This window comes from Pseudophryne corroboree, chromosome 2, assembly GCF_028390025.1.
Source record: "Pseudophryne corroboree isolate aPseCor3 chromosome 2, aPseCor3.hap2, whole genome shotgun sequence".
NCBI classification, from domain to species: domain Eukaryota; kingdom Metazoa; phylum Chordata; class Amphibia; order Anura; family Myobatrachidae; genus Pseudophryne; species Pseudophryne corroboree.
Window position 1 is genome coordinate 16,804,362 of NC_086445.1, and position 23,794 is coordinate 16,828,155.

The 23,794-nt window shown below is 47.1% G+C and overlaps 1 protein-coding gene across 1 annotated transcript in view; it reads left to right on the forward strand.

Moving 5' to 3' along the window:
• The window catches only part of LOC134993276 (protein sel-1 homolog 3-like), a 161,582-nt gene that overhangs the window by 17,136 nt on the left and 120,652 nt on the right, over nt 1–23,794 (forward strand). Inside the window, exons 2-10 of the mRNA XM_063950860.1 lie at nt 926–1,466; nt 2,011–2,137; nt 6,477–6,598; nt 9,231–9,346; nt 11,199–11,248; nt 12,188–12,320; nt 13,991–14,120; nt 16,870–17,013; nt 17,367–17,572. Of these exons, the coding sequence (XP_063806930.1) occupies nt 926–1,466; nt 2,011–2,137; nt 6,477–6,598; nt 9,231–9,346; nt 11,199–11,248; nt 12,188–12,320; nt 13,991–14,120; nt 16,870–17,013; nt 17,367–17,572 (1,569 nt within the window). The remainder of the gene's footprint in view (nt 1–925; nt 1,467–2,010; nt 2,138–6,476; nt 6,599–9,230; nt 9,347–11,198; nt 11,249–12,187; nt 12,321–13,990; nt 14,121–16,869; nt 17,014–17,366; nt 17,573–23,794) is intronic.

The window sequence follows — 23,794 nt, forward strand, 5'->3', positions numbered from 1 at the left end:
AAACAGTCTCTGTGTGTGTGTTCATCTATCAGCCCCTGTTGTGTGGTCTGCTATTAGCCTCTGTGTGTGATCATCTATCAGCCTGTGTGGTCATTTATCAGTCTATGTGTGGTCCTCTATCAGCCCCTACATGTGTGGTCCTCTATCAACCTCTCTGTGTGTGATCATCTCCCAGACATTACATGTGTGGTCGTCTATCAACCTCTGCATGTGTGTGGTTTTCTGTCAGTCTCTGTGTGTGGTCATCTATCAACCTCTGCATGTGTGTGGTCTTCTATCAGTCTCTGTGTGTGGTTATCTATCAACCTCTGCATGTGTGTGGTCATCTATCAGCCTCTGTGTGTGGTTATCTATCAACCTCTGCATGTGTGTGGTTTTCTGTCAGTCTCTGTGTGTGGTCAACTATCAACCTCTGCAGTTTGTGTGATCTTCTATCAGCATCTGTGTGTGGTCATCTATCAACCTCTGCATGTGTGTGGTCATCTATCAGCCTCTGTGTGTGGTTATCTATCAACCTCTGCATGTGTGTGGTCATCTATCAGCCTCTGTGTGTGGTCATCTATCAACCTCTGCATGTGTGTGGTCATCTATCAGCCTCTGTGTGTGGTCATCTATCAACCTCTGCATGTGTGTGGTCATCTATCAGCCTCTGTGTGTGGTCATCTATCAACCTCTGCATGTGTGTGGTCATCTAATGGCCACTGTATATGGGGTCGTTTATCAGCCTCTGTGCACTCTGTAGGTCTTCATTGAATTGTATTATTATGACTAATATAGTTAATAATGGAGAAAGTCATAACTTGGGTTGTTTGCTGGATCTTCCCCCTCTGCTTTGGATATCTGCATTGCTTCCACAAGAGCTGTTACTGTAATGTGTATCAGTAAATAAGCCTGGGACATGTTTCTAATATTATTTTCTGCGCAGTCCTGTTGGCTGCAGTTTGTCACTACTCAGACAGGAACAATTCACCCGGATACCAGCAGGTCATTCATTGAGTTCCTCAATCCACCAGAGACGGTGACCAATGGGCCTGTCCTAAAGGTCCTCTACCACTGTGAGAGGAGCCAGGTGGTGCATGTTGATGTATTAGCGTCATCGCTAGTAAAGCCTTTGGTTGGTATATTTAAAAAACGCTGGATTTGCAGTCCTGATGGCACAGAGTCCATTAGAGAAATCAGGTTGGACTTCCCGGATCAGATGGTCTATAGAGAGGACTTTTTCCTCAGGCACCCAATCTATGTCTCCAATGTTCTGCTGAGGGCATGGATCACAGATTATCCACATGATTTTAACAAACCTGACAGGAACTCATACAACAAAGGGGTGGTAAAAATGTACCACTTAATACCAACCCCAGCACCTTACAAAAGACCTTACAAAGACCACCAGAAGACTTTACACTGGGACATGGAACTGCTGTGGAATCTCAGAAAGGACAAAATAACACAGTGCCCGGCTGAAGAAGGTAAGAGCACCAGGAGAATAATTGTATTGTTATCACACAAGGTAGTGATATTTTATATTTCGCTGTGGAGGGTGAGGGGAGGGGGTGTTTTGGAGCAGAATCTTAATGAACCAACACAATTAACCCTAATTTTCAGAGCAGCCTGAATTTACCAATTTGTCCTTTAAAATTACTTAATTTAACTACTGTCCAACTTCACAGATAGTTCCTCTTTCTCAGTATAGTAAATGCAATTCTTATTCTCTATTTCAGTTTCTGGCATTTGAACATTTATATACTGTAATCTGTAGTGACGTGGAATGTTTAAAATAAAAAAAAGTAAAAAGTCACATAATTACTTTAGACGTAGCACCACAGAGGTAACATCTAGGCCGAAACGCGTCTGCTGTCTTCAGATCCATACACTCAGCAGCAAAGTGTCCCTAGAAAGTTATTAGGGATTTTCGCTGTGCCAACCGCTATGCAATGCGCACTTTGGCCCTGGGAGATATATTTTATTTTCATATTACAAACATGACAGATAACTAATTCTTGATCTTTGCAGAAGTGGCCCATCTCCTTCCCTTTCTCTACGCCTGCAGTGGGGAGAGTTTTGGCTTACTGAGGACGCTGGCGCCATACAGCGACCGGGTACTGGAGCGACAGAGGTGGAGGTACTCAGTGTCTCCTCGGTAAATGAGTCTCATAATTCTCAGCTAAAATGTTAAAATGATGAAGGGACTTAAATGATTTGTGAAGTAGCAAAACGCCAACTCATGTATGGACTTGGCGCGTTTCGTGAACATGACTTTTTTATTGACCTAAATGTTTTATAATATTAAAAAAAATATATATAAAATTCTCCTCCAGTTAGGCCCTACCTACACAACAAACAGTTCCTGCCCTATAGAGATGAGCAAAATACTCTAAATGATCCCATTCGCCTCCATTTCTGGCTGCGCACGTTTCACCAACAGAGTAATCTTGCCAGTTCCGGCCGTCCCAAACCACACAGGAGAATGAACCGAAGGCGCCCTCCTATCCCCAGCTCTAGGCCTAGACTATAAGCTTTGCTTAATGCTGACGTACAAGCAGTATACACAATAGCGTCCGCAGAATGATGGAGGACAAGTGGCACTTGGACGTTGTCACCCTGAAGTTTCCTCTTCTGAAAGAAGCTCTGACTTTTTGCCACAATTTGGCTTATGTCATCCTCCATCTTCCAACTATAAGAAGGACTACCGGCCTGAGGATAATGCAGATGTATTGAGTATCATTTAGCAGACCGGTATATACTGTGAGTTTCTTTTGATGAAATTAAATAGTATTACAGGTGACCAACTCAGTGCGCACCAATCAGCTTACACTTTATTATAAACGTAACAAACAAACAAAAAACTAAAGGGGTCATTCCGAGTTGATCACTAGCTGCATTTGTTCGCAGCGCAGCGATCAGGCTAAAAACCGCCAGTTCTGCGCAAGCGTATGTGGCGCAATGCGCATGCGCGTCGTACGGGCACAACGAACGACGTAGTTTTGCACAGGGTCTAGCAAAGCATTTCAGTCGCACTGGTGGCCGCAGAGTGATTGCAGGAAGAGGGCATTTCTGGGTGTCCACTGACCGTTTTCTGGGAGTGTTCGGAAAAACGCAGGCGTGGCTGGGCGAACGCTGGGCGGGTTTGTGACGCCAAAACAGGAACTGAATAGTCTGAAGTGATCGCAAGCGCTGAGTAGGTTTTGACCTACTCTGAAACTGCGATACAACCATTCGCACTTCTGCTAAGCTAAAATATACTCCCAGTGGGCGGCGGCATAGCGTTTGCATGGCTGCTAAATACTGCCAGCGAGTGATCAACTCAGAATGACCCCCTAAGTACAGTATATGTTCCTTTTGGCTATATCATCAGACAACCCCGGTTATTCCTCCTCCTAAAATAAGGTATGGTTCTTCTGGGGAGCCCTTCATCAGTCATCAGATGCCCGGGCCAGTCAGTATACACGCTGGCACCATTACTGCAGTTCCTATGTTCTGCCACAAGGCTGCAGGCTTATTGTCTGCCGCCTGCTTATACACGGTGGAGTCACATTGTTATGACCACCAGCTAACAGCCAGAGTAACCGCCGTGTGCAGCACGGACAGCAGCTAGACGGCTGAACTGTCATTATAGACACACGTCTGGTAGCCTCTACATTCATTATGATAGTGAGTTGCTCCAATGTAGCGTGTCGGTCGGCCCTCACGCACCTTCGTAGCCGACGTTCACCTCTCACATCAATGGGGCGTGGTGCTCCGCAGTGTCCACGTTGGTTATTCGCAGTGGTGCCATTTGTCCAGTCACGATACCCCTTCACCGCAGCAGCACGCGGACAGGTCACACACTGCGCTGTGTCAGAAATACCGCCACCAGTGGTCCGAAAGCTGATAATCATCCCGTTCTGTAACTCTGATAAATCGCCCCTTTTACCCATGACAGCAACGAGTGATATGTGTGCAGACGGCCTATCACACAACTTATATACCCACCAAGCTAGCACACACCTTATATACCCACCAAGCCAGCAACGAGTGATATGTGTGCAGACGGCCTATCACACCCCTTATATACCCACCAAGCCAGCGCACATCTTATATACCCACCAAGCCAGCAACGAGTGATATGTGTGCAGACGGCCTATCGCACATCTTATATACCCACTAAGCCAGCGCACGCCTTATATACCCACCAAGCCAGCAATGAGTGATATGTGTGCAGACGGCCTATCACACACCTTATATACCCACCAAGCCAGCGCACACCTTATATACCCACCAAGCTAGCGCACACCTTATATACCCACCAAGCCAGCAACGAGTGATATGTGTGCAGACGGCCTATCACACACCTTATATACCCACCAAGCTAGCACACACCTTATATACCCACCAAGCCAGCAACGAGTGATATGTGTGCAGACGGCCTATCACACCCCTTATATACCCACCAAGCCAGCAACGAGTGATATGTGTGCAGACGGCCTATTGCATACTTTATATACCCACCAAGCCAGCACACACCTTATATACCCACCAAGCCAGCGCACACCTTATATACCCACCAAGCCAGCAACAAGTGATATGTGTTCAGATGGCTTATCACACCCCTTATATACCCACCAAGCCAGCAACGAGTGATATGTGTGCAGACGACCTATCACACACCTTATATACCCACTAAGCCAGCGCACGCCTTATATACCCACCAAGCCAGCAACGAGTGATATGTGTGCAGAGGGCCTATCACACACCTTATATACCCACCAAGCCAGCGCACACCTTACATACCCACCAAGCCAGCGCACACCTTATATACCCACCAAGCCAGCGCACATCTTATAAACCGACCAAGCCAGCGCACGACACGTGACGTACTTCATACGCTGCCAATGTCACATGTAGGAGGTGGTCATTATAATGTGACTCCACCATGTAAGTCAAAAACTGGGCGTTGGTGCCAGATATTAATTAACCCATGTTCAGATGCACCAGTCACTGGCTAGTACAGCATAGCATGGGCCATTCTTATCTCTTAAGGTGTATACACGGTGCGATGTGTGCTTCTGAGTATGTCTATATAGTCAAAATCGTAAGAAAAGTTAGCACACATCGCACCGTGTGTACACAGCTTGCGATACTACCGATGCGCTGTCCCAATGGGGTTGGTATCACAAGAAAAAATAGACTTTGCAGGCAAGGCAATTTTGGGTGGTCTTCTGTATGCCGGCGGTCGGGCTCCCGGCGCTCATTATACCGGCGCCGGGAGCCCGACAGCCGGCATACCGACACTTATTTTCCCTCGCGGGGGTCCACGACCCCCATAGAGGGAAAATAAAATAGTGTGGCGAGTGCAGCGAGCCCGCAAGGGGCTCATTTGCGCTCGCCACGCTGTCGGTACTATCTAGTTCCTAGTATAGTTCAAACTGCACCGTGTGTATAGACAATATTGGTGGTTCTGGGCTATGGGGAGTTTTAAGTGAAACCGCAAAGTCAAAATCGGCCTTTAGGCAGAATCACAGCGTGTGTATGCACCTTTACACATGCGCTGTAATTGTAAACCCCCCCCAGCAGCCAAATCCAATGGCTCCCGGCTATACTTACCTTTGGGATCCCTGGTGTCGGTATTCCGTCGTGGAGATACTGACCTGGTTGTGATTCCAGCGTCGGTGTTCCGATAGGTGTTAGAATTACGGTATTTCTGTCTCATTACTCAAATATTTATTATCATTAGCAGCGTAATTGCTGGCAGATTACTTCCAGTATACTCATAGTATTGGACGGATACCAGGGTATTATGGTGTGCCTCATCGTCACATCAAGCAGAACAGAAACACATCAGGATAACTGACCTGTAACCGCCCAGCAGTACAGTACACCGGGAGGGTTTAGGTGAAGCAGGATCCTGGTATATTTGGGGCCATTAAGTCATAGTAGGCTTTGTAAAGCAAACACGGCTTAGACTGCTGTGCATCATTATGCGGGGGAATATTTCCAGTAAGGGTGTCAGCCATGCGGAGAGGTGAGAACACCCAGTGACGTGCCCAGAACACTAATCACTGGGACCTGTTCAAGAACGTTCTTCATCTCAGGGAAGCTTCTGGTCATAGTTTATGATCATAACAACAATAATTGTCCAGGAATAAAACTAAAAGAAAATATTATAAAAATCTTGTACTTCAGCCATGTTATTGTTGTGTTGGCCGTCTTGTTGTTTTGTACTATACATATTGTTGCTGTGTCAGCCATCTTGTTGTTTTGTCAGCCGTCTTGTTGTTGTGTCAGCCATCTTTTTCTTTTTTACTGTATATATTGTTTCTGTGTCAGCCATCTTGTTGTTTTGTCAGCCGTCTTGTTGTTGTGTCAGCCATCTTTTTGTTTTGTACTGTACATTTTGTTGCTGTGTCAGCCATCTTGTTGTGTCAGACATCCTGATGTTTTGTCAGCCATCTTGTTCCTCCTGCCACTTAACACTGGCCCTGCCTCTATCTTTTCCCCAGCTGTAGCTTCACCACCTGGGTGTACGTCATGCAGTGGTGCCCAGTAGACTTCTGTGGCGTTCTGTACCATCTGGATATCAGAAATGATTACATAACCCCTGCAGTGCTGATGACCGACACAGGTAGAGCTATACACACTGTAGATAATATTATTATATGAAATACACATAGTAGGAGGTGTATAAAGGTCACTGCAATATCCACTACTCCCACTTTTGGCATCGTTTTTTGGGACTGTCACGCCATCCCACCCATGGGTGGGCAAAGTTGGGGGAAGCAGAAGCAGTGTGAGGGGAGAACGTGGGGGCAAACCAACATCTCTGGGAGTGATGAATATGAGGCATCCATGCGAGGACATGCTCAGAAGGCGATAGTTAGGGAGGACCATTGACCATCGATGGTTCATGGCCAATGTAGAATACTTTGCAATTGATAGGGGAGAACCAGATGGTTTTCCTCCATCGATGGCATGGCATAACCAAATGTTTGTTTTTTAACAAGGTGCCAGGACATGGAGCCTAGCCCTGCCCCCTGAGACCCGTGCAGTCCCACCCCCATGTTCTGATTGGCACATGGGCCAGTCAGTAAAAGAAATGGGATGACCATCGGTTGTGGAAACCATTGATGGTTATCCATTACATAGTTTTCAGCCATCGATGGGCATGTATGATATCGTCATTGATGGTAACCGATGGCCATCCCTAGCGGCCTTGACTCTCGTTTCTGCAAGGCCATGCCTCTTGGTGCATGACAATTTAGGGGTATTACTGGCCACCACGCCCCAAGCCTTTCTCTGCAGTGTGGATATGCGCACGTCATACATTCTCTGGCGCTCTATGCAGAGCATCCATGACAGAATGGACCCCCAACCTACCCCCAGCCCACAGGACACTGTGGCCAGTGGGTGGACAGCAGGAGAGTGCCCGACAAGTGGGTCTATACCACAGAAATTGGGACGATGCAGATTACCAGACTGTACCCATCTGCAGGGTAACACCCAACACTCTGTACATACTCTGCTTATTCCCTCTGCCCGACATCTGATGTGGAGCCGGCACTGGGGCAGATCTTGGGGGTAGTACCCCTGACTGTGACCATCCTGTCCCAGATCTCTGGAATTGGTTAATTTGGGCATCAGTATATCCACCTGCTCTAACCTGGGGTTCTGTATATTGTGGAGACATTCACCATGTAGATATACATCATACTGACACTGAGGAAATGTCAACATGACTGGAATGTCGACAAAGCAGTGTGCCCCGTTGCATCGCTCATTTACCTGGTAGTGGATCTCCGGTGGCTCTAGTGGTGTATGTTTGGGTCTTGCCGTCAGCTGATAGTGAGTTACGTCTGTCATAGAGTGGTTCTAGCGGTAAGTAATGGAAACTCATAACCCTAACCATAACCTCCCCTCCCATAGCCTAACCCTTCTCCTAGAGCCTAACCCTAGCCCTCCCCTCCCGTAGCCTCACCCTAATCCTCCCCTCCGAGAGCCTAACCCTAGCCCTCCCCTCCCGTAGCCTAACCTTAATCCTCCCCTCCGAGAGCCTAACCCTAGCCCTCCCCTCCTGTAGCCTAACCCTAATCCTCCCCTCCGAGAGCCTAACCCTAGCCCTCCCCTCCCGTAGCCTAACCCTAATCCTCCCCTCCGAGAGCCTAACCCTAGCCCTCCCCTCCTGTAGCCTAACCCTAATCCTCCCCTCCGAGAGCCTAACCCTAGCCCTACCCTCCTGTAGCCTAACCCTAATCCTCCCCTCCGAGAGCCTAACCCTAGCCCTCCCCTCCTGTAGCCTAACCCTAATCCTCCCCTCCGAGAGCCTAACCCTAGCCCTCCCTTCCCGTAGCCTAACCCTAATTCTCCCCTCCGAGAACCTAACCCTAGCCCTCCCCTCCCGTAGCCTAACCCTAATTCGCCCCTCTGATAGCCTAACCCTCCCCTCCTGAAGCCTAACCACTTTGCCTCCCATAGTCTAAACCTAAACCCCCCTAGTGCCTAACTCATATCGTCCCTCCAACAGTCAACTCAAATCCTCCTCCTATTGCCTAACCTACCCACCAGTAGCCTAACTCCTAAACCTCCCCTCCCATAGTCTAACCCTAACTCTCCCCTCCCATAGTCTAACCCTAACCCTCCCCTCCCATAGCCTAACCCTAACTCTCCCCTTAGTGCCAAACCCTAACCTCCCCCTCATAGCCTAACCCTAAACCCCCCTAGTGCCTAACTATAACCTCACCTTCCACAGCATAGCCCTAACCCTCCCCTAGTGCCTAACCCTCCTCTTATTACCTAACCCTTATCTCTCCTCCAACAGCCTAACCCTACTCCCAGAGCCTAACCTTCCCTCCACTAGCCTAACTCAAACCCTCCCCCTAGTGCCTGACCATAACCCTCCCCTCCCATAGCCTAACCCTAAACCCCCCTAGTGCCTAACCCTAACCTCCCTTTCAACTGCCTAACCCTAACCCTCCTCCTATTGCCTAAGCTACTCTCCAGTAGCTTAACCCTATCCTCCCCATAGAGCCAAACCCTAAACTCCCCAGTGGTCGTTTCTGTGCACAAGACAGCGGCTCAGTCATTGGCATATTTTTACAAGTCCACTGGAATGGAAATTGCAGCAGACACTTATTGTGGAGACGGTGGTGACAGATACAATATTTATGTTTGTTAAAGAGTCAGGCAGACTTTCAATGTCCGTGAAATGTATATATGGCCCAATCAATGGCCGCTGACATTGCAGTGATTCTTGCCTCCAGGTCATCTCCACATCCAGGTGGAACTGGTCTCCAGTGATCCCCACGCGTTTCGCAGTGTGAGTCCTATTGCTTTGAAGGAGTGGTGCCAGATTCAGCTGACGCTGGAGAACTCTCTGGTGAGGATTTTCCTTCTGACATGTTGATTACTCTGTATGTTCATGCCATGAGTATCTCTACAATCGCTGTGTTACCCCATACCAGTCTGAGACCTCCATACATTGCATTTTCCATGTATACCCATAATTAGGCCTTCATTTGTTTTACACCTCTTCCTCACCAAATAAATTGATAGCCATGAATTAGATATTTGCTAGTCACCTTATTATGGATGACGAAAGCAAGAAAGTGGTTCAGGGAACATATATCCCCTTTGCTCAGCATAGATCTGGAACAGGTACCCCAAATTGTGCCTAGTTACATTCTGCCAACATGAATCTCACGGATGGTATCAGGGAAGATCATTGGCAGCGTGTGAAGAAATGACCGGCGGCTGCGTGACTGGTTTACTCAACTTAGCTGAGCTGTTCTGATTAGATAAAAATGGTTGCAAAGATGTTCGACTAGCAGCCACATTAATTATTACCTGGAAATCCACCCACACATATCGTAGGCCCAGCCAACCACAGCATACAACTCCCACTGAACTCCACTCAAACTCGGGTGGAGAGAGGGCTGGATTAAGCCTTCTGGGGGCCCACGGCACTTAAGATAGGGCCCGGGGGGAGGGGGTGTATATTAGATTGTGCATAACTCCCAACATGACCCATTCTAGGAGGGACAAATGCTTTCTACCTGGACTTCACTCTTAATATATGATTGGCATCACCTCTAATTGATAAGAAAGGTGATCATCACAGGTGATTGCAATCATAACTTAAGAGGGAATTCCAGGTAGAGAGCATGTTGTCCCCCCTGGAATGGGTCATGGTGTGAGGTATGGATTGTGTATATCAAATTTAAACCAATGGTGTATATTAGATTTAAAGTAATAGTTTAATAAAGCCTGAGTACTGTTTATAGCTCCACCTAAGTGAGAGACAACTATTTTCTAAAGTTTTCATGTAGTGGAACAAAGACAACTTAAACAACCTTAAAATACACATAGAAAAATAAAACCTATAATTTATCTTGTCACATGCAAGAATAGCAGCAGCCTCTGTACTACTTACACACGGGGACAGGACTCAGGAGGACTCTCTGTGTCTCTCTAGACAGGAATGCTGTCATTAGAGCAGGTTACATAAGACCCAGACACCCAGGTGGCAGTAGAAGGAGAAGCTGGGATCCCTGGGTCACTTGCTCTGCTCACTCGCATTCTGGCTGACTGGCTCTGCTGCTGCACAAGAGGGAGCTCTAGTGATGTCAGTGTGCTCCAGCCGAGGGGTCCAAAGGGGGGCCCAGTATCCCCTCCCCCCCCCCCTTTAATCTGGCTATGGGTGAAGATGTATTAATATGCATCTAACGATCGGTAATTGTGTGGACCTGCATCACCCATTATAGAGGTTAAGCAGGAGCACTTACCGTCTGCATTTTTTTTAAAAGCTGTTGCCATAGAGGGAGAGTGTTAACAGGACACATTAGTCTCTCAGGCTCCAGGCAGATGACACATCTTCCCGATTTATGTTCTGAGTCACAGACACTAATATCTTATAGGGACACCAGCGTGGCCTGTCAGGTTGCTCTGATTGGGTCATTTTGCCGTTGGGTGCGGTATGATGTGTTGGCAGTCAGAATATTGACACAGTATTTATAACTATTTTAGCTTAAGCTGAAACCTTAAACAAGCCCTAGCAGTAATCCTAACCCTAATAATAACCCGAAATGTAGCACTTAAAATACTATGTTGACATTTTGACTGGCCCAACGTCAACATAAGGCACATGCCGACATCCTATCCTGTCCATTACATCAGCAAACAGTGAGGTATGTGTTAATGATAATGATAAATAATCTGCTTGTCTTTCCTAGGCCAACCTGACGGTGATATGTGGAGAGAAGGTGAATGCGATGACATACAGGTAATGGTCGCCGCCCGCCCGCTGAGACACCTGTCGCCGTGCGCACATGGAAGTGTTATATTGTGCTGGGATAGACGTGCATATCTATAGCAGTGCTTCACTGATCTTATCACTACTAATGCCGTAGAAATCTACCTAGCAAATTGTTGCCTTTATTTATCAATGAGTGATCAATTTCACTGTGAGTGATAAATTGCACCAGCCAATCAGCTACTAACTGCCATGTCACAGGCCTGTGTTTGAAAAATGAGATTTAGGAGCTGATTGGCTGGTGCAATTTATCACTCACAGTGAAATGTATCACTCATTGATAAATGAGCCCATAAGTAATTTACCTTTTCTCGTTTCTTCGTCACGCTGTGCGGCGAGACGTGTGTAACTGCAAACAGGAGAAGTGACCGGAGGCACCGGGAGTAAGTTGGTGTAAAGGTCACTGAAATTTATGGCTGAGAACCACTGCACATTGGGCCTAATTCAGGTTGGATCGCAGAATGCGATACAGCCACAAAAAAATACGAAAAAGATGCGGCCGCATGCGCTGCGCCCATCCTGCACGAGAGCCCGCATTTTATGCAGGGGGAGGGCGCAGAAAATGCGATTGCCTCTGCCTGCCAATCAGGCAAAGGCGGTCGCGGGGTGGGGGTGGAGACGGAGCGTTGCAAGGGCGGCGACGCAGAAATGGGGGTGGCGACAGGGAAACGGTAGGCGTGACGGGGGGGGGGGGATGATTGCAGCGGCAAAGTGGAGTTTGTATGTTCTCCCCAATAATACAGATTATAAGATCCACTGGGTCAGGGACTTGATGACTAATGGGTAATAGCGTTTGCATGCGCTGTAGAAATTACTGGTACATATATAAATGTTACAGACAGTAAAAGTAAAAATAAATTTTCTGTCTGTTGCCCATTAACACGCTGCATTTACTGTGTCCCCAAATAGGTTCCCGGATAAGATCCTTCTCTCTGACACCGCAGGGAGTTTTCACCTGGGGGGATCTAAGTACGTCCGCGGGATGAACGGATTCTACGGCCCCAGCATCTATTACAGGAACAGAATTGTTCCCATATATAAGGTAAATCCATCCAATAGCTAGAACAGGGAACAGAACAGACTGATGGCTCTATAGGCTCCAGCTATGCCCCTTTTCCCAATGACATCTATACACTGTGCTAAATAAACCCCCCTACAGGCTTTTCACATGTAATATGTATGTGCTGCGGAGACTCAACATTGCCGCATATAGGGCCTAATGCAGAACTGGACACAGCCACTGACCACTATCCTGTCTCTTCCCTCCCTCTGACCACTATCCTGTCTCTCCCCTCCCGCTGACCTCTCTCCTGTCTCTTTGCTCCCGCTGACCACTCTCCTGTCTCTTCCCTCCCACTGACCATTATCCTGTCTCTTCCCTCCCGCTGACCACTATCCTGTCTCTTCCCTCCCGCTGACCACTATCCTGTCTCCTCCCTCCCACTGACCACTATCCTGTCTCTTCCCTCCCGCTGACCACTATCCTGTCTCTTCCCTCCCACTGACCACTATCCTGTCTCTTTGCTCCCGCTGACCACTATCCTATCTCTCCCCTCCTGCTGACCACTATCCTGTCTCTCCTCTCCCGCTGACCACTATCCTGTCTCTCCCCTCCCACTGACCACTATCCTGTCTCTTCCCTCCCACTGACCACTATCCTGTCTCTTCCTTCACACTGCCCACTCTCCTGTCTCTTCCCTCCTGCTGACCACTATCCTGTCTCTTCCATCCCGCTAACCACTATCCTGTGTCTTCTCTCCTGCTGATCACTGTCCTGTCTCTTCTCTCCCACTGCCCACTCTCCTGTCTCTTCCCTCCCGCTGACCACTATCCTGTCTCTTCCCTCCCACTGACCATTATCCTGTCTCTTCCCTCCCACTGACCACTATCCTGTCTCTTCCCTCCCACTGACCATTATCCTGTCTCTTCCCTCCCACTGACCACTATCCTGTCTCTTCCCTCCCGCTGACCACTATCCTGTCTCTTCCCTCCCACTGACCATTATCCTGTCTCTTCCCTCCCACTGACCACTATCCTGTCTCTTCCCTTCTGCTGACCACTATCCTGTCTCTTCCCTCCCACTGACCACTATCCTGTCTCTTCTCTCCCGCTGACCACTATCCTGTCTCTTCCCTCACACTGCCCACTCTCCTGTCTCTTCCCTCCCACTGACCATTATCCTGTCTCTTCCCTCCCGCTGACCACTCTCCTGTCTCTTCCCTCCCACTGACCATTATCCTGTCTCTTCCCTCCCGCTGACCACTCTCCTGTCTCTTCCCTCCCACTGACCATTATCCTGTCTCTTCCCTCCCGCTGACCATTATCCTGTCTCTTCCCTCCTGCTGACCACTATTCTGTCTCTTCCCTCGCATTGACCACTATCCTGTCTCTTCGCTCTCGCCGACCATTATCCTGTCTCTTCCCTCCCGCTGACCACTCTCCTGTCTCTTCCTACCCACTGACCACTATCCTGACTATTCCCTCTCACTGACCACTATCCTGTCTCTTCCCTGCAATGATCACTATCCTATCTCTTACTCCCACTGACCACTATCCTGTCTCTTCCTTCTGCTGACCACTATCCTGTCTCTTCCCTTGCACTGACTTATCCTGTCTCGTCCTCCCACTGACCATTATCCTGTCTCTTCCCTTGCACTGACTTATCCTGTCTCGTCCTCCCACTGACCATTATCCTGTCTCTACCCTCCACAGACTCATCCTCCACTTCTGGTAGAGAGCACAGAGCTGTCCCAGTGGTTCCTGACTTGTGACGCGTTTAAGGATGAATGTTCAGCGAGATTCCAGCATTTGTCCTCTCTAAGGAAACCGTCTGAGCCCGCAGGTACGTGCATTACTGGTTATATGCATACACGGCCACTTTCCGGTCCTTGGAAGGCCCTATAAAATCAATATATCCGGGGGCCGGAAACAATGGAAAGCACATGTTACTGACACATCCTTCATTCAGTGTGTGATGGAGTGTATGAGCGTTGAGATGCCCACCTTCAGGCTCTGTGGCCTGCGCTTTGCAACGCAACATCAGCCTCACCATCACCATCTGCTGTAGCAGGCTTGGCCAACCTGTGCCTCTTCAGCTGTTGTGAAACTACAAGTCTCAGCATGCCCTGCAACACTTTTGCTATTGGGGAATGCTGAAACTGTGGCAGGGCATTCTGGGATGTGTAGATTCACAATAGCTGGAGAGCCACAGGTTGGCCAAGCCTGTGCTGTAGCCTAGGGTCTACTCTAGTTACTCTCCCCATATCCAGCTATACATTGCCTCTGAAGAAGTAGATCTGCGACTGGGAATGCAGCAGACACGCCTGTGATGCACCCATAACATGCCCAGGAAACGGCCAAAACATGCCCAGGAAACGGCCAAAACATGCCCAGGAAACGGCCATAACACACCCAGGAAACGGCCATTACACACCCAGGAAACGGCCATAACACACCCAGGAAACAGTAATAACACACCCATGAAACAGCCATAAGATTCCCATGAAATGGCCATAACACACCCAGGAAACGGCCATAACACACCAAGGAAACAGCCATAACACGCCCAGGAAACGACCATAACACACCCAGGAAACAGCCATAACACACCCAGGAAACGGCCATAACACGCGCAGGAAACAGCCATAACACGCCCAGGAAACGGACTTAACACACCCATGAAACAGCCATAACACACCCAGGAAACAGCCATAAGACGCCCATGAAATGGCCATAACACGCCCAGGAAACGGCCATAACACACCCATGAAACGGCCATAACACACCCATGAAATGAAGACAAAGCAAAGATCCCTTCTCAAGCGCTCCCAGTGTACTGCAGCTGTGATTTCAAAACGCTGATCAGCCTATCAGCTGTAGAACATATGCAAACAAGAAAGATTTTTGAAATCTCCACAGCGCTGTCACTCCACATAAAGTCTCTCTTTTTATTCACTTTATATGTATTAAAACTTGCAACAAAATTCATCAGTCAGATCCATAAAAGTCCCAAGGAAACTTGATAAAAATCACCAAAAACTTTTATTTAAAAAAACACACTATTGTCTGAACACGGAGTACTGTGGCAAATTCCGGGCACATTTAGCAGGTAGTGCAGTGCAGCTATACAGAGAGTTGTTTTGCTCACCGGACCTCCCAGACGTTTAAGATCTTTCTATAGCGGTGCCCACTCTATCGAGACTTTGGCTACCCGATGATGTACATAGTATGGGTTTCTCTCACCCGCTTTTTGGTCCGTCAATTGTAAGGCGCACGGTGCTCCCGTCTAGCCGCTACACCTCCCGCTTCCTCCGTATCCGCTCCCGGCTTCTCCTTTCTTTTGCAGTGACCAAATCCACCTGCCGACGCGTTTCCACCCAATTAGGGTCTTTGTCGAGGCATCGACAAAGACCCTAATTGGGTGGAAACGCGTCGGCAGCTGGATTTGGTCACTGCAAAAGAAAGGAGAAGCAGGGAGCGGATACAGAGGAAGCGGGAGGTGTAGCGGCTAGCGGCTAGACGGGAGCACCGTGCGCCTTACAATTGACGGACCAAAAAGCGGGTGAGAGACTTTATATGGAGTGACAGCGCTGTGGAGATTTCAAAAATCTTTCTTGTTTACACCCATGAAATGGCCATAACACCACCAGGAAACGGTCATAACACACCCAGGAAATGGTCATAACACACCCAGGAAACGGTCATAACACACCCATGAAACGGTCATAACACACCCAGGAAACGGCTATAAGACGCCCATGAAATGGCCATAACACGCCCAGGAAACGGCCATAAGACGCCCATGAAATGGCCATAACACGCCCAGGGAACGGCCATAAGACCCCCATGAAATGACCATAACACGCTTAGGAAACGGCCATAGTGATGTCATACGCAATTGTGGACGCCATCAGACACTTGGGATTGTGCATGCGCACAGTAGCAACATCGGCACGGCATCCATCTCTGAACCAGGCTCTGTGCGCCCACCCATAAAACCACCTTCTCTACCCTCAGCTCAATTATATTACCCATCCAGGAAACCAAGAACATAGGCCTGATTCCAAGGTTCCGGCAGCTGCGATGTCCTATGCAGGGGACTTGTGAAAACATGCTGATGACTCAGCCGCCATCTTGTGCCTAGAGACGCCCGCTGACAGCGTCACACACATAAGCGGGAACACCAGGCACACATCACTCGGACCATTGGTCTCACCTCAGGCGCCGGGCCTCTCCTGCTGTGGCTGACTATGGAATGCCCAGACAATGGTCCCAACATGCCAACATTGCCACCCTGGCTACCTCCCTCTGGTGGTCACTACCTGTCACTCACTGTGTGAATATATTCTCTGGGCCGCCCCAATCATGTGGTATGTGTGCGCACTGCGGCTTTGCCGCATGGACAGTGGCAAAAAATCGCTTCACAGCGTCTGACATAGACATTGAATCAGGATAATGCTGACATCAGCCGCCGTAACCTGTACACGTTCTCAGCTCCCAGATGCGGCTCTCTCTGTACTTATACCGTACGTCATTATTATATCTTTCTCTTTAGTGGTTTTTTCACAAATTTTTACTGTGTCATTTAATAGGGGGCTGCAGCGACACTTACCGTGAGCTTATTGCCCGCTATCGCCCGCCAGATCCGGGTCCCAAGTGTACAATTTGGGATGCACCACCTCCCTCCCACAGGTCACTAATCAGCAGGATGCTGAGGAGGAGAGCAGGCCGGGCAGGTAAGTGCACATATCACAGGGGTTTAGCCTGAGGGGTGATATTTGGATCGGTACTGGGCCAATCCCAACTTTATAAAGGTGCATATTACATTACATTGCAATAATAATGGCACATACATGTGGGACTGTGTACCCGGCATAAAACATGCACATGTATGTAAGTGCATTTTTTTAACTCAAATTCTGTATTTTGCTGCCCCCACATCCTAGAGCCACAGGCAGCTGCCTCAGAGCCTGATTACTGTGATCGCTGTAAGAAGCGTCTGCCGGGGGTGATAACATTTCCTGACCCCTGATTCAGTTTTCAGACATTTGAGGAATACTGTACTTAGAGATTTGTTTGTTTTACTCAGGTCACGTCCACTTTAAGAGTGAGCTCTTCGGCCAAGCCTTGCACAGAGTATACCTACGGAAAATCCTGGCTCCAGAGGGTCTTTCTGGAATAAGAAGGGCAATGCCTCTCCTGCTACAGGCCGGCTGCCTGGGACATGACCCCGCTCTCTACCTTGCGTCCGTCCTATACCAAACCGGCCTGGGGGTGAAGAGAGACGCGTCTAAGGTACTGGCCTTGTGTGCTGAGGGCTAGTGAGTGAGCGAGGGAGGCGGAGCTTGTGATGCCGCACACATTCAGACAAAGAGGCACTGGGAGGATTACGTCCAATCAGATTTTGGGGCAGATATATTAAGCCTTGCAGAGAGATAAAGTGGACAGAGTGAAAGTACCAGCCAATCAGCTTCTAGCTGTCATGTCACAGGCTGTGTTTGACAAATGACAGTTGCTGGTTGGCTGGTACTTTATCTCTCTCCAAGGCTTAATATATATACCTCTATGTATATTATTCCCACTGCGTGACAGTAAAATGTAACAGGATTCAGATGCAGCGTATAAATCCATTTATTACAGCTTACGTTTTACTCGTTGTCATTTATGTGTTTTCTAGTCATCTTTGTTTTCACTTTATTTTCATGCTACAGCTGAATTGTGTTACATACAGTATTGCTGTCCCACTGCGGAAATAATATACAGTGCATCCGGAAAGTATTCACAGCGCTTCACTTTTTCCAATTTTTGTTTATTTTACAGCCTTATTCCAAAATGGAACAAATTAATTTTTTCCCCTCAAAATTCTTCGCACAATGGGGGTCATGCCGAGTTGATCGCTAGCCGCATTTGTTCGCAGCGCAGCGATCAGGCTAAAAAAAATGGCAGTTCTGCGCATGCGCGACGTACGGGCACAACGAACGATGCCGTTTTGCACAGGGTCTAGCGATGAATTTCAGTCGCACTGCTGGCCGCAGAGTGATTGACATGAAGGGGGCGTTTCTAGGTGGCAACTGACCGTTTTCAGGGAGTGCGTGGAAAAACGCAGGCGTGGCAGGGTGAACGCTGGGAGGGTTTGTGATGTCAAATCCGGAACTGAATAGTCTGAAGTGATCGCAAGTGCTGGGTAGGTTTTGAGCTACTCTGAAACTACACAAAATTTTTTTGCAGGCGCTCTGCGATACAACCGTTCGCACTTCTGCTAAGCTAAAATACACTCCCAGTGGGCGGCAGCATAGCGTTTGCACGGCTGCTAAAAACTGCTAGCGAGCAATCAACTCGGAATGACCCCCAATACCCCATGATGACAACGTGCAAAAAGTTTTTTGAGATTTTTGCTAATTTATTTAAAAAAAAACTAAGAAATCACATGTACATAAGTATTCACAGCCTTTGCTCAATTCTTTGTTGATGCACCTTTGACAGCAATTACAGCCTCAAGTCTTTTTGAATATGATGCCACATGCTTGGCACACCTATCTTTGGGCAGTTTCGCCCATTCCTCTTTGCAGCACCTCTCAAGCTCCATCAGGTTGGATGGGAAGCGTCGGTGCACAGCCATTTTCAGAACTCCCCAGAGATGTTCAATAGGATTCAAGTCTGGGGTCTGGATGGAACACTCAAGAACATTCACAGAGTTGTCCTGAAGCCACTCCTTTGATATCTTGGCTGTGTGCTTAGGGTTGTCCTGCTGAAAGATGAATCGTCGCCCCAGTCTGAGGTGAAGAGCGCTCTGGAGCAGGATTTCATCCAGGATGTCTCTGTACATTGCTGTATTCATCTTTCCCTCTATCCTGACTAGTCTCCCAGTTCCTACCGCTGAAAAACATCCCCACAGCATGATGCTGCCACCACCATGCTTCACTGTAGGGATGGTATTGGCCTGGTGATGAGCGGTGCCTGGTTTCCTCCAAACATGACACCTGGCATTCACACCAAAGAGTTCAATCTTTGTCTCATCAGACCAGAGAATTTTGTTTCTCATGGTCTGAGAGTCCTTCAGGTGCATTTTGGCAAACTCCAGGTGGCCTTCCATGTGCTTTTTACTAAGGAGTGGCTTCAGTCTGGCCACTCTACTATACAGGCCTGATTGGTGGATTGCTATAGAGATGGTTGTCCTTCTGGAAGGTTCTCCTCTCTCCACAGAGGAATGCTGTAGCTCTGACAGAGTGACCATCGGGTTCTTGGTAGTGATCCGCTCATCACTAGTTCTTGGTCACCTCCTCGACTAGCGCACTTCTCCCCCGATCGCTCAGTTTAGACGGACGGTCAGCTCTCGGAAGAGTCCTGGTGGTTCTGAACTTCTTCCATTTACGGATGATGGAGGCCACTGTGCTCATTGGGGCCTTCATAGCAGCAGATATTTTTCTATACCCTTCCCCAGATTTGTGCCTCGAGACAATCCTGTCTCATAGGTCTACAGTCAATTCACTTGACTTCATGCTTGGTTTGTGCTCAGACATGCACTGTCAAGTGTGGGACCTTATATAGACAGGTGTGTCCCTATCCAAATCATGTCCAATCAACTGAATATACCACAGGTGGACCCCAATTAAACCATAGGAACATCTCAAGGATGATCAGTGGAAACAGGATGCACCTGAGCTCAATTTTGAGCTTCATGGCAAAGGCTGTGAATACTTATGTACACGTGATTTCTTAGTTTTTTATTTTTAATACATTTGCAAAATCTCAAAAAAAACTTTTCATGTTGTCTTTATTGGGTATTGTGTGTAGAATTTTGAGGGGGGGAAATTAATTTATTCCATTTTGGAATAAGGCTGTAACATAACAAAATGTGGAAAAAGTGAAGCGCTGTGAATACTTTCCGGATGCCCTGTACATCGTATGACTGGACGGAAGCTTCTAATTTCCACCCTGACCCATTTGTATATATTTCTCACTTATCTTAAGATGCCGATTTCAAACATCATAGATCTATTAAGAAAAAAAATCTTTAATAGATCTCCTTACCTGACTGTACACTGAGTGAGAAAGTTGTGATGTGCGAATATTGTGTTACATTGTATTTTCAGGATGAGGTGTAAGGAAGAATGTTGTAGAATCGCAATGTTGTGCCAGAAATGGGTTTTCTATCTGTTACGCGCCTTGAGTCCTGTTGGAGAAAGAATGCTACATAAATAAAATTATTATTATTATTATTATTATTTAGGATGCAGCTGTGAGTGTGTCAGTTGTGCTGGAGTATATTGACAGCTTAGTATTGCTTGGGAAGCCGTGATGGAGTACCAGTAGGTGGCGCTGTGTTTTAAGCTGCAACTGTGTAGATTCTCTTTGTTGTTATAGTGTACTCTAATGGGCCCAGACTTTCTCAGTTCAGAGTGTCCTTTTTGTCTCAACAAGTTTTGCACAGTACCCTATGGAGATAACTCAGTAATACCCCTTTCACACCGCCAATGCCGAATCCCACCCGAGAATTGGAAACAGGTCCTTCCTGGGCAGGACCCGGCATTGGACGCTGCTGCTGGCTTCCCCGACCGGGCAATATGCCGGGCGGGTTGCCATAGCAGCAGCGGGGGCGGTGCTGGGAGATGAGATCATCTCTGCGCCGCCTCTCCCAATTGTAGTGAACGGGTCCCGGGTCGCAGTGACCCGGGAGCCCGTTTACGCTGCCACTGACCCGGTATTCATCCTGGGAATAACGCTGCTTTATTCCAAGGTTCAATTGCCGGGTCAGGCCCTTTTCACACCGCATGCTGACCCGTGTCGACCTGGCAATATTCCGTGTCGATACCGGGTTATTTGTGCGGTGTGGAAGGGGTATTAGTGGTGCTCACCTCCTGCCATCCGTAGCTGCAGTTGTATAGTGGTGGACACGGCTGTGTCTTCTGATTGGCAGCCCCCGCCACTGGTTTTGCCTATCACACTGAGCCTTGAAAAGTGATAAAGTAGAGAGAGATAAAATGGAGAGAGATAAAGTACCGGCCAAACAACTCCTGTCATGTAGCAGGCTGTGGGGGCTATTTACTAAGCCTTGGATGGAGATAAAATCTGCAGAGATAAAGTCCCAGCCAATCAGCTTCTAGCTGCCATGTCACAGGCTATGTTTGAAAGATGACAGTTAAGAGCTGATTGGCTGGTACTTTATCTCTCTCTCCATCCAAGGCTTTATACTCCTGCCCCTGAGTGTAAGTATGACTTTAGTATTAGGATAGTGACTGGGTGGGAGCCCTTCTGAGTGTCTGTATATATATATATATAGGGGTCTATTTACTACGCCTTGGATGGAGATAAGGTGTAGAGAGATAAAGTATCAGCTAATCAGCTCCTAGCTGTCATGTTACAGCTGTGTTTGAAAAATGACAGTTAGGAGCTGATTGGCTGCTACTTTATCTCTCTCCACTTTATCTCAATCCAAGTCTTAGTAAATAGCCCCCTGTGCACCTATATATTACTGTGTATCTTTGTTCCTATAGTTTCTGCACTGAGTGTATGATTAGAGATGTGTCTCCTAGTTATAACATGCGTGTTGGCAGGATGGAATGTAATGAGCTTATTATTACATGCGTGTTGGCAGGATGGAATGTAATGAGCTTATTATTACATGCGTGTTGGCAGGATGGAATGTAATGAGCTTATTATTACATGCGTGTTGGCAGGATGGAATGTAATGAGCTTATTATTACATGCGTGTTGGCAGGATGGAATGTAATGAGCTTATTATTACATGCGTGTTGGCAGGATGGAATGTAATGAGCTTATAGTTACATGTTTGTGTAAACGTCTGACGCATTGTGCATGATAATATGTGCTGCCGTTACTCTACACGCCATCATTACCTGCCCACTATCCGGGGGGACTAGCAGCATCTGATGTGCAATGTGCCCTGTTACTCCAGTGTATAATACTCCTATACTCCAGTGTATAATACTCCAGTACTCCAGTGTATAATACTCCTATACTCCATACTCCAGTGTATAATACTCCTATACTCCAGTGTATAATACTCCTATACTCCAGTGTATAATACTCCTATACTCCAGTGTATAATACTCCAATACTCCAGTGTATAATACTCCAGTACTCCAGTGTATAATACTCCAATACTCCATACTCCAGTGTATAATACTCCTATACTCCAGTGTATAATACTCCTATACTCCAGTGTATAATACTCCTATACTCCAGTGTATAATACTCCAATACTCCAGTGTATAATACTCCAGTACTCCAGTGTATAATACTCCAATACTCCAGTGTATAATACTCCTATACTCCAGTGTATAATACTCCTATACTCCACTGTATAATACTCCTATACTCCAGTGTATAATACTCCTATACTCCAGTGTATAATACTCCTATACTCCAGTGTATAATACTCCTATACTCCAGTGTATAATACTCCTATGCTCCAGTGTATAATACTCCTATACTCCAGTGTATAATACTCCTATACTCCAGTGTATAATACTCCTATACTCCACTGTATAATACTCCTATACTCCAGTGTATAATACTCCAATACTCCAGTGTATAATACTCCTATACTCCAGTGTATAATACTCCTATACTCCAGTGTATAATACTCCAATACTCCAGTGTATAATACTCCAATACTCCAGTGTATAATACTCCTATACTCCAGTGTATAATACTCCAATACTCCAGTGTATAATACTCCTATACTCCAGTGTATAATACTCCTATACTCCAGTATATAATACTCCAATACTCCAGTGTATAATACTCCTATACTCCAGTGTATAATACTACTCCTATACTCCAGTGTATAATACTCCTATACTCCAGTGTATACTCCTATACTCCAGTGTATAATACTCCTATATTCCTGTGTATAATACTCCTAGTGACATCACATTAGTGCCCATATGGGTGATAATGTCACACATTGCCCGGCCCAGTGTATAATACTCCTATACTCCAGTGTATACTCCTATGCTCCAGTGTATAATACTCCTATACTCCAGTGTATACTCCTATGCTCCAGTGTATAATACTCCTATACTCCAGTGTATACTCCTATGCTCCAGTGTATAACACTCCTATACTCCAGTGTATACTCCTATGCTCCAGTGTATAATACTCCTATACTCCAGTGTATACTCCTATGCTCCAGTGTATAACACTCCTATACTCCAGTGTATACTCCTATGCTCCAGTGTATAATACTCCTATACTCCAGTGTATAACACTCCTATACTCCAGTGTATAATACTCCAATACTCCAGTGTGTAATACTCCTATACTCCAGTGTATAATACTCCAATACTCCAGTGTGTAATACTCCTATACTCCAGTGTATAATACTCCAATACTCCAGTGTATAATACTCCTATACTCCAGTGTATAATACTCCAATACTCCAGTGTGTAATACTCCTATACTCCAGTGTATAATACTCCTATACTCCTGTGTATAATACTCCTAGTGACATCACATTAGTGCCCATATGGGTGATCACCGCACACATCGCCC